This window comes from Peromyscus californicus, unplaced genomic scaffold (genome assembly GCF_007827085.1).
Source record: "Peromyscus californicus insignis strain IS unplaced genomic scaffold, ASM782708v3 Scaffold_4__1_contigs__length_199733344, whole genome shotgun sequence".
NCBI lineage: Eukaryota > Metazoa > Chordata > Mammalia > Rodentia > Cricetidae > Peromyscus > Peromyscus californicus.
Genome location: NW_026294562.1, coordinates 87,338,916 through 87,352,389, shown reverse-complemented (window position 1 = coordinate 87,352,389; position 13,474 = coordinate 87,338,916). Strand labels below are relative to the sequence as shown.

At 47.1% G+C, this 13,474-nt stretch overlaps 1 protein-coding gene across 11 annotated transcripts in view; it reads right to left on the bottom strand.

Annotated features, from left to right (window-relative positions):
- Positions 1-13,474, bottom strand: part of Plekha7 (pleckstrin homology domain containing A7) — a 191,176-nt gene that overhangs the window by 59,549 nt on the left and 118,153 nt on the right. For 9 of the 11 annotated variants that reach the window (XR_008223199.1, XM_052763114.1, XM_052763116.1 and 6 more), the window contains 3 exons: positions 11,050-11,136; positions 1,748-1,859; positions 934-1,038 (listed from right to left, as the gene is read on the bottom strand). Coding sequence is in view for 10 of the 11 variants with exons in the window: in XM_052763114.1 (XP_052619074.1) it covers positions 934-1,038; positions 1,748-1,859; positions 11,050-11,136 (304 nt within the window). In the remaining variant the exon portion in view is untranslated. Of the gene's footprint in view, positions 1-933; positions 1,039-1,747; positions 1,860-8,635; positions 8,840-9,106; positions 9,217-11,049; positions 11,137-13,474 lie in introns of those variants that run through there. The other 2 variants (XM_052763123.1, XM_052763122.1) reach the window with 2 other exon arrangements.

Genomic DNA, 13,474 nt, shown 5'->3' with positions numbered 1-13,474 from the left:
AGTGGGCTTCATTCCTCCTGGAGTTTGACTGGCTTTTGTAGATGGTGGTAGGTGACAGACTGGGATGGATGACAGTGTGACGTGAAAGATGGCTTCTTTGTTTCCCTCTGCATGCGATGAGTTCCTCAGGGAACCTATTTGTCTCTTCACACATGCTGTGTGAGCCCCACAAAACATGGCACAGACATGGGGAGCAAATGAATGAAGAAATGGCAAGGAGAAAAGGAAGGGGCCAAGGAGACATAGTTCTGGACTTAGGAGCTCGGAGCTGGCTGGAAGACCAGAGACAAAGCAATGAGGGTGGTATCGGGGTAATGAAGATGAAGGATAGCCTCAAGAGACGGGCTAAACAGACGTGGGAACAGAAGGAGTAGGTGATGGTGCTGAGGTCTCTTCCCCGCACACCTGAGAGGTAAGTGATGGCTCCTTATTACTAACATCCAGGAAAAGTGGCTGGAGAGAGGGTGGAGCAAGGAGCAAGTGGTGAACTTGGCAGATTTGGATTTCCACACACTAGGGAGCTAGCCATACATCCCAGGCGAGGAAAAGATACCATTTGTAGCCAAACGGTAACAAAGGCACTAGCACTAGGAAGACAGGCCGACTCATCCACTCCCACTGTGGCCTGGGCTCTAAAACACAGTCTTCTCTCCTTCATCTCCATCACCCCACACCCCATTGACCAACCCCAGGTCACCAAGAGCACCAGGGGCCAAAGTGGTGAAGTGGTTTTGGGAAGAGAAGCTGCAACCCTTGAGCAAACAGCTCACTCATAAACAATGAACAGGTCATTGGGCACAGTGGGCAGAGCCCACCTGCCCCAAACAAATTCGGGAACAAGAAGTTTCTCTAGCTATTCACAGCCTCCCCGGGCTGAAGGAAGAAGCAAGCAAGATCCATTCTTCCACCTCACTCCCACCTCAGCCTCCTCACCTGCTTGTGCAGCCAGCCCCTCACCACCACTGGGACATTGAGGTTCCTCCGAATGGCCTGGTCTCTCTTCCCAAAGCTGTGCACTTTACTGCTGGACTTGATGATCTAGGAAAAGCAGATCTCGGTTCTAGCAGCAGGGACTTAGAGGGGCACACACATGCTTGTGCGTTAGGAGGGCTGTTGGAGGGCTGTTGGTGGTCTCTGGCATCCTTTAAGTGACAGCACCTTCTCTCACTGCGGGCCCTTGGTCACAACGTCCCTCGAAGTCAAACAGCAAGCCCTGGATACAGCAAACTTCTCAAATGGTTCACACAGAGAGAAGTTAAGGAATTTCCCCATTAACGTTAAGACCTGCTGCCTTGGCATTCTGGAATGAAGCCACTTTTCAGTCCCTGACTTTGTCAGTACCCAATACTTGGTTCATCAATCTGGTTTACCTGTCTAAGTGAGAGATCCTACATTTTGAACAAAAATTTCTGGGCATTTCCCTTCCTCAAGCCTGTCTGTTGCTGAAACTTGCCAGGATCTAACATCATGCCCATGTGAACTGAGGTGTTGCTTTCTGAGTACATGCCAGGACAGTGAAGAATGCACTCAAGGAGCTAGACACCAGTCTTGGTCTATCAGCAACCACCTGTTTCCTTGAACAAGGGCCACAACCTCTCTTGGGCTTCATTTCCTGACCTGTAATTTTGGGGGAGCATTTCTTATGGGTATACCCCACAAAGCTGTGATAATCAAATGGACTTCTGGTTACAAAAGGGCTTGGAAAAATATAGAAGGGACAGGAAGAACCCAGTGACCAGGGGCTCACCTTGGGTCCAGGCTTGGCCTCCAGGGTGGATGTGGTCCCAGCCGTGGATGTCTCACTGACCATGCTAGACGGTCTTTGGTTTCTCTCTTGCTTCGACATGTGTGGGTGTAGTCTGCAGGGAGGTGCAGGGAATCCAGTGAGTATGTGCCCAGCTGCGGAGTGGGAAGTCCAGTCTATGACCTGTCCCAAGCTGGAGCTGGTTGCTTGGCCTCAGAACTCAGGTCCCATTTTTTGGAGGCTGTCTGCTCCCAGATTGTAGACAGAGGCCACAAAATCCACCTGTCCCTGTGCTTCAGGGAACCAAAAGATAGCAGATGGACACACCAGCACAGCCAGACATTCCAGAAAAGGGTGCGCACCGCATTCACTGTCTGTGGTCCTAAGGTGCCCACACTCATTCTCCTACTAGGGTGTCCCTGGCAACTGCTCAAGGCACACAATACTCTTAACAGAAGGAGAGAGTCATCATACCCTACACACATACACCTCCACTTCCCCGACTCCCAAAAGAAGCTGTTTATAATTAGTAACAAGAAATCACTTGCGCACACATCCACACCCCCAGATATACACAGAGAATGCTTACATAAACGCCAGTGGGGCTTGCCTCCCAAAATAGACTACTCAACAAAGAGTCCTATTCTGGGAACACTCCATTTGCCCCAAAATAGAGCCACTGGAGATATTAACCCCCGATACTGTGACTGGATAGCAGGGAGTCATGAAGTATATGTGAGACCACTGTAAGGAACCCTAGTGCTTCCCCATCAGCATCCCAGCTACATGGACTTCCTGCCGAGAGGCTCTGGGAGGGCCAGAGCTTGGCGTACTACTCTAAAGAGATGTGGAAGAACATCCTTCTCACCTGCCTTCCGAGAAGCCCATATCTGTACCAGTCTTTCCTACACAAAAGTGTCAATGACTCCACCCAAGCTCAATACCTATCCTTGAACAGCATGATGCATGATGTCAAGACCCTGCCGGCTCCACAGTCTATAGGCTGTCCCTGAGCAGGAAGCAGAAATCATGGCGTTCCTTGGCTGCATTTTGTCTGCTGCTCCAATAGGCAGCAGGATCCAGGCAGGTGATTAGCATGCAGACTACATAAAATATTTTGAAGCTTCCTGCTTCAGGAGTTGAAAAAAATTACTTCAGAGGACTTAGCTAGGACCCTGAAAAGATGGAGTTAGAAGATTCAGGCCAGACGAAGCTGAATAGAAAAGTGCTCAAAATGTCTCACATCACTTACTTTTACAGGGTGTGATGAAAAATTCTAGTCTTCACCTAGAGATACCATGCTCCCTTCAGGTACTATCACCGCTCAAAGGACATGGATCCTTGTAGTGCTCTGGGTCACCACACCAAGACTGCCCCAGGAGGGACTTCTCTGCAGAAGTGTGTGGCTGCTATGCCTCCTCTGTAGCAGGCATCAGCTTCCCAGTGGGTCAGCCCCATGAGACGCTCAGCAGTGGCAGACGCACTACCCACCAGGCAAGCTGGCTGACTCCATATCAGCCAGGCTCATCCAGAAGCCCTGCCCACAGCTTCCATCCCAGCCAAAATGTTGTTACTGCTCCCTGCTCAGATGGGGAATGTCACCAGGCTTGGCCTCTCCCTTGGCAGAGGCTAGGGTAGCAAAATCACAGTTTGGGGGTGGGAAGAGGCTCTGTGAGGCTATCTTGTCCTATCATGCCTCTAAGCAGGACAACCAACTATCTTCCCAGGACCTGCTCCTGCCCAGCTTCCCAGAGAGAGGGACAAGGAAGGAAAACTCTTGGGTTGCCTGTTAGGGTGGTTATACCTCTCCACTGAAATCTAAGACCCAACAGGTAGGTGAGACAGGATAAAGGTGCTTGTTTCCAAGTCTGAGGACCTGAGTTCAATACCTGGGACATACATGGCAAAAGAGAGAACCAATTCCTACTAGCTGTCCTCTGACCTACACAGACACAGACACAGACACACACACAGACACACACACAGACACACACACAGACACACACACACACACACACACACACACACACACACACACACAAATTCAAGATTTAAGTGCCGGTCTCACAAAAGGTTTATCTGTGACTTAAGTTCAATTGATTTTCCTTTGAGATACTGATAGAAACATTATAGGATATTAAAGAAAATACAAAAAAAAAAAAAAAAGCTGAATGGTAAAGGGAGAAGGGGGATCTCCCATAGTCCTGCTACCCAGAGCAAAAATATTTTAACATTTATTTATGCCTGTCCTTTCTGATATGATTGCTTTGATTTTGGGGGCATTGTTTTGTTTGTTTGCTTGTTTTTTTTCTCTGTATCTGTGATGTATTCATGATCTTATTTATACCCAATGTTTTAAACTATTTTAACATGCAAGATACAGTGACACACACCTTTAATCCCAGGAGGCAGAGGCAGGTGGATCTCTGTGAATTCAAAGCCAGCAGGGTCTACAAGGTGAGTTCCAGGACACATAGAGCCACATAGCGAAACCTTGTCTCAGAAAACAAAAACAAAAACAAAAAACAAAAAACATGTACACACATTCATACACTTTAATATAAACATTTTCCCCATCACTTTTTTTGGAGGGGAAGGGTGGAGACAGGGTTTCTCTGTGTAATTGCCCTGGCTGTCCTCAAACTCACAGAGACCCACATGACTCTGCCTCCTGAGTGCCCCATCACTTTTAAATTATCCAAATCATCTTAAATAAACATGACACGCTTTATTGACAGCTCCCTCATGCCCTCTCTACAGGACAAAGAAAAAGACTATATGGATTTGTGGCTGACCCAGGAAACCTAGAATGAGTGAGCACTTTGTGGTGATAATGTGTTCCCCAAAATATTGTGCACCCTAATAAACTTAACTGGGGTCAGAGAACAGAACAGCCACTAGATATAGAGGCCAGAAAATGGTGGCACACAGCCTTTAATCCTAGCATTCCAGAGGCAGAGATCTGTCTGGATCTCTGTGAGTTCAAAGCCACACTGGAAATAGTCAGGCATGGTGACTCAGGCCTTTAATCTCAGGAAGTGATGGCAGGAAGCAGAAAGGTATAAAAGGCGTGAGGACCAGGAACTAGGGTTGGTTAAACTTTCAGGCTTTCGAGAAGCAGTTCAGTTGAGATCCATTTGGATAAGGACACAGAGGCTTCCAGTCTGAGGAAACAGGATCAGCTGAGGAATTGCAAGGTGAGGAAGCTGTGGCTTGTTCTGCTTCTCTGATCTTCCAGCATTGACCCCAGTACCTGGCTCCAGGTTTTTTTTTTTTTTTTTATTAATAAAACCTTTTAAGATTTGTGTTACAGCGCTTTGCCATTTCGTAGCCTTAGTCTGGCCATCTTACCTTTACCCCTGGCTATGGGTGCTAGCTGGCTGGGAGTTCTCTCAGCCAATAGCACGAGGAGAAAGACAAAATTTGGTCACAGGTTTGGTGAGAAGAGGACAGAGCTCCTGCTGAAGGAGCCAGCTATAGAGAGATCTTGTTTGGAGAAAGACTGGTTATAGACACAACGCTGACCTCTAAGAAACAGTGAGAGGCAGGGGAGGAAAGGAAAACCCCAAACTTGCCATAGAGAGGTGACTATGTTGACTACTAACACTGCAGGAAAGATCCCCATTCAATCAACAGCCTTCAGTGTTATATGCAGCCTGACCCAGCTCTCTGAAAGAATAAGACACACACATCCAAGACAAGGCTGGCCTTCAGAGGATGTTTGCTAGATCCCCTCACCATGGGTCATACTGAACGATGACTATGGAAATGACCACAAGTTATTTACTAGAATCACAGTTAGTAACCCATTTCATATCAAAAACAGACATGAGAAAGTATCAAAACAATTTTCTCAGTTGGATGAAAAATTGGCACTCATGAAAGCTTCTAGAGTGGTTTAACCCCATTGATTTAAGCATAGGAGCACCCATGATGTATTTATGAAGCCTCCTGAATAGATAAGCCAGAAAACCCAGAATGAGTGAACAAGGCATCATTCAACAGAGGAGTTCTAGTCCATCTGCTTCAGCTAGGCTCACTGGACAGGCATGCTCCCCACTGAAGAGTATGGCTAGGCAGACATACTGATCTGTCCTCAAGTCCTCAGCCTGGATATACTCCACTAGTAAGTTTCACCCAAGAAATGTCCCCAGAAGACATACAGTTCCCCATCAGCATGCCCTCAGGCACACGGCATCCTACAAAGGAGACCACAGAACCTGCATGCTCAGACTCTTACTGTCCTTAAATAAGACTTATTCACTCTAAGCCTGCTTGTTGGGTTTCTGTGCTGTCTGGATTCCCAGTACAGTGGGATGGTTGAAACAAAGACCTCCCTTTCCCTCACTTAAGCTACATGAATACAGATTATTTTGCTGCAGGGGTGTGGGCTGAAGTTCAAAACAGTGAGCTAAACTTTGAGCTCAGCTGCCTCCTGTCAGAAGCAAACAAAAGAAATGAAGAGTAGACAGAATCAGCCAGGAGAAGCCCCATTGGGAAAGGGCTGGATTCTACCCTGAAGAAGTGACCTTCTCTGCCTCCAGACAAAGTGCACATACCCTGACAGGCAGAGCAAGAACCCTCATAAACATGGAAGCCATTTGCTCTGAGCACTGGCATATCATCACAGCAGGACCCCGTCCTCCTACAAGTCACTACAGACAGGTCAACCAAGCCCGAGGGACAGGTACACTAAGTACAGCAAGCAGGGGAACAAGGCAAGTGCGTCATGAACAGCTACGTGCCAGGAGCTTTCCCCGAATTCTCTCGGCTATGCAGTCGGTTTTATCACTCGTGCTTTGAAGATATGAACATTCAGCCCCAGAGAAATTAATGACTTGCTGAAAACATCAGCTATGTTCTAAAACCTGGGCTTACTCGGGAGTCTGAGGCAGGGGAACTGAAAATTCAAAGCTGTGGGGTGAGTTCCTGGCAAGCCTGGGCAACTTAGTGAAAGTCCATCTTAAACAGTTAAAGGGGACTTGATGTAGCTCGGTGGTGGAGTGCTTGCCCAACACACATGAAAACCTGGGTTCAATCCCTAGTACTGTAAAAATGAAAATCAAGCTGCGTGGTGGTGGCGCACACCTTTAATCCCAGCACTCAGGAGGCAGAGGCAGGCAGATGTCTGTGAGTTCAAGGCCAACTTGGTCTACAAAGTGATTTCCTGGACAGCCAGGACTACACAGAGAAACCCTGTCCTGAAAACAAAACCAAACAAAACAAAATTAAAATTAAGTTAAAAGCAATGAACTGGATGGGGTCTGCCATAAAGAGATCCCAAGTGCCAAGTCCCTTCAAGGTCAGTGAGACACAGACCTTGGCTATAACAGCCCTGAGGCCAACCCCCAAACCAGGGGACCTGGGGTGGCAGAAAGCGCAAGAGCAGAGATGACTAGATTTCAGCTGAGCTCTGACGTGTTTTGACTCTTCCACAAGTCAGCTCTCTGGGCCTCAGTTTCCATTTTAAATGGGGTGAAAATCACCTCTCTTCACAAGGCAGCTTGTGCATTGAGACGACCTTCTTAGAACCAGGAGGTACTGTAAGATCGACACAATTCCTGTGTCACCACTGGAGACCCGGAACCTAAATCCCATCTACAGTTTATTTTTACTACCAAGCCATTTCTCTCCAGAAAGCTCAAGATGCCAAATGATTAGCTCAGACCACAATGGTTTCTTAGCAACGCATCACCTGCGACTTTTTTTAGTCAAAGTATAGAAACTATGGCAGGCTTCCCTTCTAGTGGTCAAGGCAATGGCTGGACATCAGCCAGTTAGGGGGAAACAGAACTCCATTGGCCTGGGGATATGGCTGGGTGGTTGTGTACTTGTCTAATGTGGACAAGATCCTCAATTTGATCCCCAGCACTGAAACAAAACAAAACAAAACCAAAAACACCTCATTTCATGTTATCCCATGAATTTCTAGATAAATGGAACCCCAACTTCAGACTCTGTTCTCAAGGATTCCAAAGACAAGGGAACTCAGTTGAGTGATGGCTGTGAATGGGGGACTGCATGAAGAGTGGGTACACTTGCAAACACAAGCACACATTTGAGGAGCACAATCTACAATGAAGATGATGGGGTGGGGGGCAGGGAAGGAAAGGAGGAGGGCAGGGAGGGAGAGAAAATGAGTTGTTGCCCCAAGCAGGCAGACACACCTTCATACTGCACTTCCCAGATGAAGAGACACTGCCAACGCTTACTGTCAACTCCCATCACCCTGAGGGAGGCTGTCTGACATGGGATTTCATGCAGCAACTGCAGCCTCATTCCACTACAGCTCACTATGCGCTTTCCCCGTCCCCCTCAATTCCTTAAACACAGGCTGGAAAAGAGCCCAAACAGCACCCCCTCACCTGGCATGAAGACAGCTCTGACAGTTGTGCCCTCATCCCTCAATCAGAGCATTGTCCTGAACTTGGCATCAGAGTCCCCAAGCTGGACTGCCGTGGGCTAGTCTCTTCCCCTCTCCAGACTGTCTGTGCAGGATGAGAGGCAGACATGGACCTCTGAGATGCTCCCATTCTAATCTACCCCCTTCCAACCTGCCTGCTGCTCCTGCCTGATCTACCAAGCAGCCATCCTTCTCATCCGACTATAGCATTTGTTAAATGGCAATCAGAGCAATTCCCAGGGTGTGGAGAGGGGAAAGAAAGGGACTAGAGAAGTCACGGGAAGAAACGAGACTTCTGTATTTGAGCAACAGCCTCCCTTCCACACAGCAAAGCCACCACGACTGCATATTTGACCAGCAGAGAAGAGCCGCAGACATGGGCAATAACTGCATTCCCAACTGACAATGCCCTTCAAAACATCCACACCAAAAACTGCCACTAGGCCCTGAGCGAACTAAGGGCCCCATTCCCATGTCTCTCCCCTTACCTCTGTGACTGTCACAAATGCTGTCTGAAAATCCGGAGAGGAAAACCAGTCAAGTTTCTGCATCTGCTTGCCAGGTGTTCGCATTTCTCCTCATCTTTTCTGCTGCCATGGCAACCAAATGCAACAGGCAAAGCTAGCCCAAGACTATCAATGTCTGGAGACAAGGTGCTGGTTCTACCAGCAACTGAATGGCAACATATGAGACTCTGACAGCCCAGAACCCCGAGGATGGGTGCAGGCTGGCCTCCTGAAGGGGGAGTGCCTTCTCCCCATGTTCACTCGCTCTTATCTCTGGCTGCCAGCTTTTACCAACATGTAGCTGCAGGAAGAGCAGGAGACAGAATTGCCTAGCAGCAGGAGATTCCCACCTAAGCCCACAATCCTCACCAGCTTCAGCAGAGTTTTGCCCTGAAACCGGTTAAATAAAGCCTCTTCTGCAAAGGGGCCGAAGTTCAGTAAGAGACCGCCTACCTTCAGCAAGCTCAGATCTCTCTTAGAGCTGTCTTCAAACACCACTCACAACATTACCGGCAATTCCAGCCAGTGTTTTCTTTCCAAATACACAAGTGGGAATGGGAGGACAGATGAAACTCACTGGGCACAGGGAAGGGCAGGCCAAGTAAGGGTCCCCTGGGTGAGGACCCCCAAGGTAGCTCACATGCCTTGCAGCTGGTTGCTCAGCACAATAGTGGGTTTCTGAACTTCCAAAGCAAGTGCACTCTCTCTTAACCCAGGCCCCACCTCCACATGAAATGCTTAGCAGAGTCTGGGGATTGGTGTACAGTCAGCTGCCGTCAGCTGCCGTCACTGCTCAGGAATGCTTCTCTCTTCCCCAAAGCTGTAGAGGCACCCGCACTGAGGAGAAGAAAGCATGTGCCTGTGCTTGAAGATCAGATATGGAAATCACATTCCTGGACCTTCCAAGTCCCTTGTGTGTAGGTAGACCTGTTAGCTACTGTGACGGTTAGCTTTAATGGTCAACTTGACACTACTTGCCTGCCTCGCCTGCCAGGAGAGTCTACATGTGGAGTTGTCTACGTTGGGTTAGCCTGCGGGTGTGTCTATTGGGGACTGTCTTTATTAAGTTAACTACTATAACCACTGTGGGCAGCACCATCCTCTAGGCAGGAGGTCCTGAATCATATTAAGGGTGGAAAAATCAAGCTGAGCATAAGCAAGCAAGCAAGCAAACAATCATGCACACATTATTTTATCTCTGCTCTTGAATGTATGTGCTATGACTAGCTGCTTGACTTGATTTCCCCATAACGACAGACTGTAACCTGGAATTAAAAACTGAAATAAACCCCTTCCCCCACTAGGTTGCTTTTCTGTCAGAATACTTTATCACAGCAACAGAAATAAAAGTAGGACAGCCACAAAGGGCCAGACACCCACTGATATTAAAGACATTCAGTGAGCATCAGAAAGAGGCTTCAGAAGGGCAGCCAGATGATCGGTCATGAGCGATGAGGCCCTGTAACACAGTGCTGGAGAAGGGTTCCTACAGAAAGACAGCAGAGGAGGCTTGGCGTCTTTGAAGCAAGCCTAACGTTACTACAGGTCAACTCCAGCTAGAATCTCCACACAACAGCGATGTAGCCTGCTCAGTTAGCACAAGGAGTACAGACTAGAGTTTTCTCCCTGAAGACCACTGAGCTGGGCAAAGATCTGCTTCCTCTCCTGTAGACCCCAACTTTGTAATCCTACTTGATGCCTTTAGAGGTTGGGTTTACATACAATTGTAGCAAGAGAGTAGGATGGAAATTAGTCAAAATTAGCATATGAAAGAAAGACTGGAAATCCTCTCCATCAAGGTTGACATGCCAAAAAAAAAAAAAAAAAGTGAGCTATCCATTGACTCAAAGCCCACCATACTAAAATATACTAGCCCAATCCTCTGCACAGCATCTGCCATGGAGCCTTTGATCTGTTTCCAGCTCTGGCCTGTTTCCACACTGGGAAAAGCTTTTCTTCCTTAGTAAACTTTTCTGTTATTATCCACTATCTCTACCCAAATACTTGTTCATGGACAAAAACCTGGTTATTCCTGAAGGTAGCCTTGGTACCCAATCTCACCTCTAACACCTTCCCACCGGATGAGAAGTCCATTCAGAGCACAGCTAGTGTGCAAGGTGATGTCTCAGAAGAAGGGATTTTTAAGAGGCTATGATTACCACCACAGCACATCCCGCAGCATCTCTCCATACCCACATCCTCTCACCAGACATGCGAAGATGGGGAAATAAAACTCCTCTCACTTTGAATGAACCAATCCACTCCAACGCCCTCTACTTGACCACAAAGCCAGCAAACAAACCAGAACAGCAGGAACAGCCCAGGAAGTTGTGCTTTGAGTTCATGTCTCCAAGTCCTCAAACTCTGCCTAAGTAAAAACATAAAGAGATACTTACTCCTCCTCCTGAAGAATGAATTCACTGTTTTCTGGAGAAAAGTGCCCAGTCACAGGATGCCTGAAGGTTGTGGTCTGCTGGTTGTGGCTAGGGAGACAGAGAGATGAGAAGTCATGTGAATGAGGGGACAACAAGGACACCAAGAGATCAGTGTGCCTAGGGAGGGACCCAGGTCATCAAACATTCCTCAGGGAAGGAGGAACATGGCTGGCCTGGAACTCACTACACATGTAGCCCAGGCTGGCCTCAAACTCATATAGATCCCCAGCCTCTGACTCCTAAGTTTTGTTTTTTTGAAACAGGGTATAGCCACATATCTTTGGCTGCCCTAGAATTTTTGTGTAGACTAGGCTGACCTCAAACTTTGGACAATTCTAACTCTGCCTTGCACATAGTGGGATTACAGTTATGTGTTACCACGCCCAGGAAAGTACAATATCTTAAAGACACAAAGTTCCAATACACTAAAACACTAAGGAGAAAAAGTATCTTTAAGATAGCACAAGCTGATACAAGAAAGAAGGCAAAGAGGCGACACTCTCAACAGCTTCCCCACACTGATGCCAGGGAAAGAATCCCAAGAATTCACCACCCACCCAGCAAATCCTATCTTCTTAAAATTCTCCTCGCTGCACCAAATGTCTTCAGTTCACTGAAGGGATAATAAATGTATGGGCATGTCTCTGCAACACGACCTGCCCGGTTCCAACACCCAGGCCTTCTACCACCCTTTTGAAGTCAGGAGGGGCTGCTTCCCAGCCAAGCTGACAGACTCGGTGGTGTGTAGGTGTTTTGTGTGTTGACAAAGACTGCCCGGAGCTTCAAAAGATGCCGAGCTGGCTCTGGAGGCTGCTGGGTTGTTTCACAAATAAGCAAATAAACAAATTTCCTTTTTCAAAAGAGAGTATGATGGATTTAAAAAGAATTTCCCAAGCACAAAATCATACTTGCTTTCAGATTTTTATAAAATCTAGAAACAAACTAACAAAAAGCACCTGTGGCATCATTATGTGTGGAAATCTCTTTCCAAGGTAGTTTGGGATTTATTTTTTGCCTTCTATTTTAAAAAAATGGTATTTTTTTAAAAGAATTTTTGTTACTACATTTGTTTGTTTATAGGTGGGTGGGTGAGAGCACATGTGTGTGCCAGGGCACACAAGTGCAGGTCAGAGTGCAACTTTCGGGAGTCAGTTCTCTCCTACCTTGTGGATGGGTCCTAGAGATTGAACTCAGGTCATCAGGAGTAGTGGCAAGTGCCCTTAACTGCTGAGCCCATGTTGGCAGAGACTTTCTACATATAAAAATATGTTGCAGGTTGGAGAGATAGCTCAGCAGTTAAGAGCAATGGCTGCTCTTTTAGAGATTCTGAGTTCAATTCCCAGCAACCACACAGTGGCTCACAACCATCTATGGTGGGATCTGATGCCTTCTTCTGGCATAAAGGCGCACATGCAGACAGAACACTAATGTGATTAAATAAATCTTTTAAAACAAAAAACAAAAAAATGTTGCTCTTTCAGTTTTTATATTTGATATTAACTTTCTTTTTTAAAAGATCTTCAAGTCAACGTACAAAGTAAAGGTTTCCATCGTGGTTTGTTTTTACTACATCTAACTCCCACAGGAGAAACACTTTGATGCAGATACCTTCCTTCATCTGAATTACTGAGTAAGTCTAACATATGGACATAATCCTTTTCATACAACTTCAAAATACACTGCCTGTGTGTGAGGTGTTGCTGTGGATGCAGGGGCCCAGGGCAACAAAAGCATCCCTACTCCCCGACTCCGTGGTACTTCTGTTTAGATTCCGATACTCTTCTAATGCTGGATATTTTAGGGGTCCCCTCCCATTATAACCAGCAACTTTGAGCATAGATGCCCTCTCGCCCCAGTTCAAATTATTTCCTTGAGTTAAAGCCTCTGAAGTAAAATTACTAAATCCAAGGGTATGGGGCCCTTTTTAAAAGCTTTTAACACAGGCAGTGAAGAGACTTTTTGCTGTCACAGCCAATAGGTCATCTCAGTTTAGTGATGTTAAGATGTTAGCTTCACCCCCTAATTGAGCACTGAGCCTCTCTGGAGATTAGCATATCAACATCAGCACAACACACAGGTTAGGAAGACAATCACTAAAAGCCCAAGACTTTCTTTACTCTGTCCTGGTGCTCAATGATGTAACCTTAGCACCGGTAGCTAGAGCGGCCCAGGTCCTAACAAGCCATCAGACCAGGCTGCTTGCTAACTGACCCAGCCGCAGAGAACCACCCCTAACAAGTCTTCAGTCATCCCAGCACAGCTGGCCTCTCAATTCCCATTCCTATTCTTGAACCAGCCCACAGGATCCTATGACCTCATCTGGCAGGCAGCAGCCTGGGCTTCCCAAAAAGGCAGCTTTCCAGTTGGGATGGGAGCAGCCCCCTGC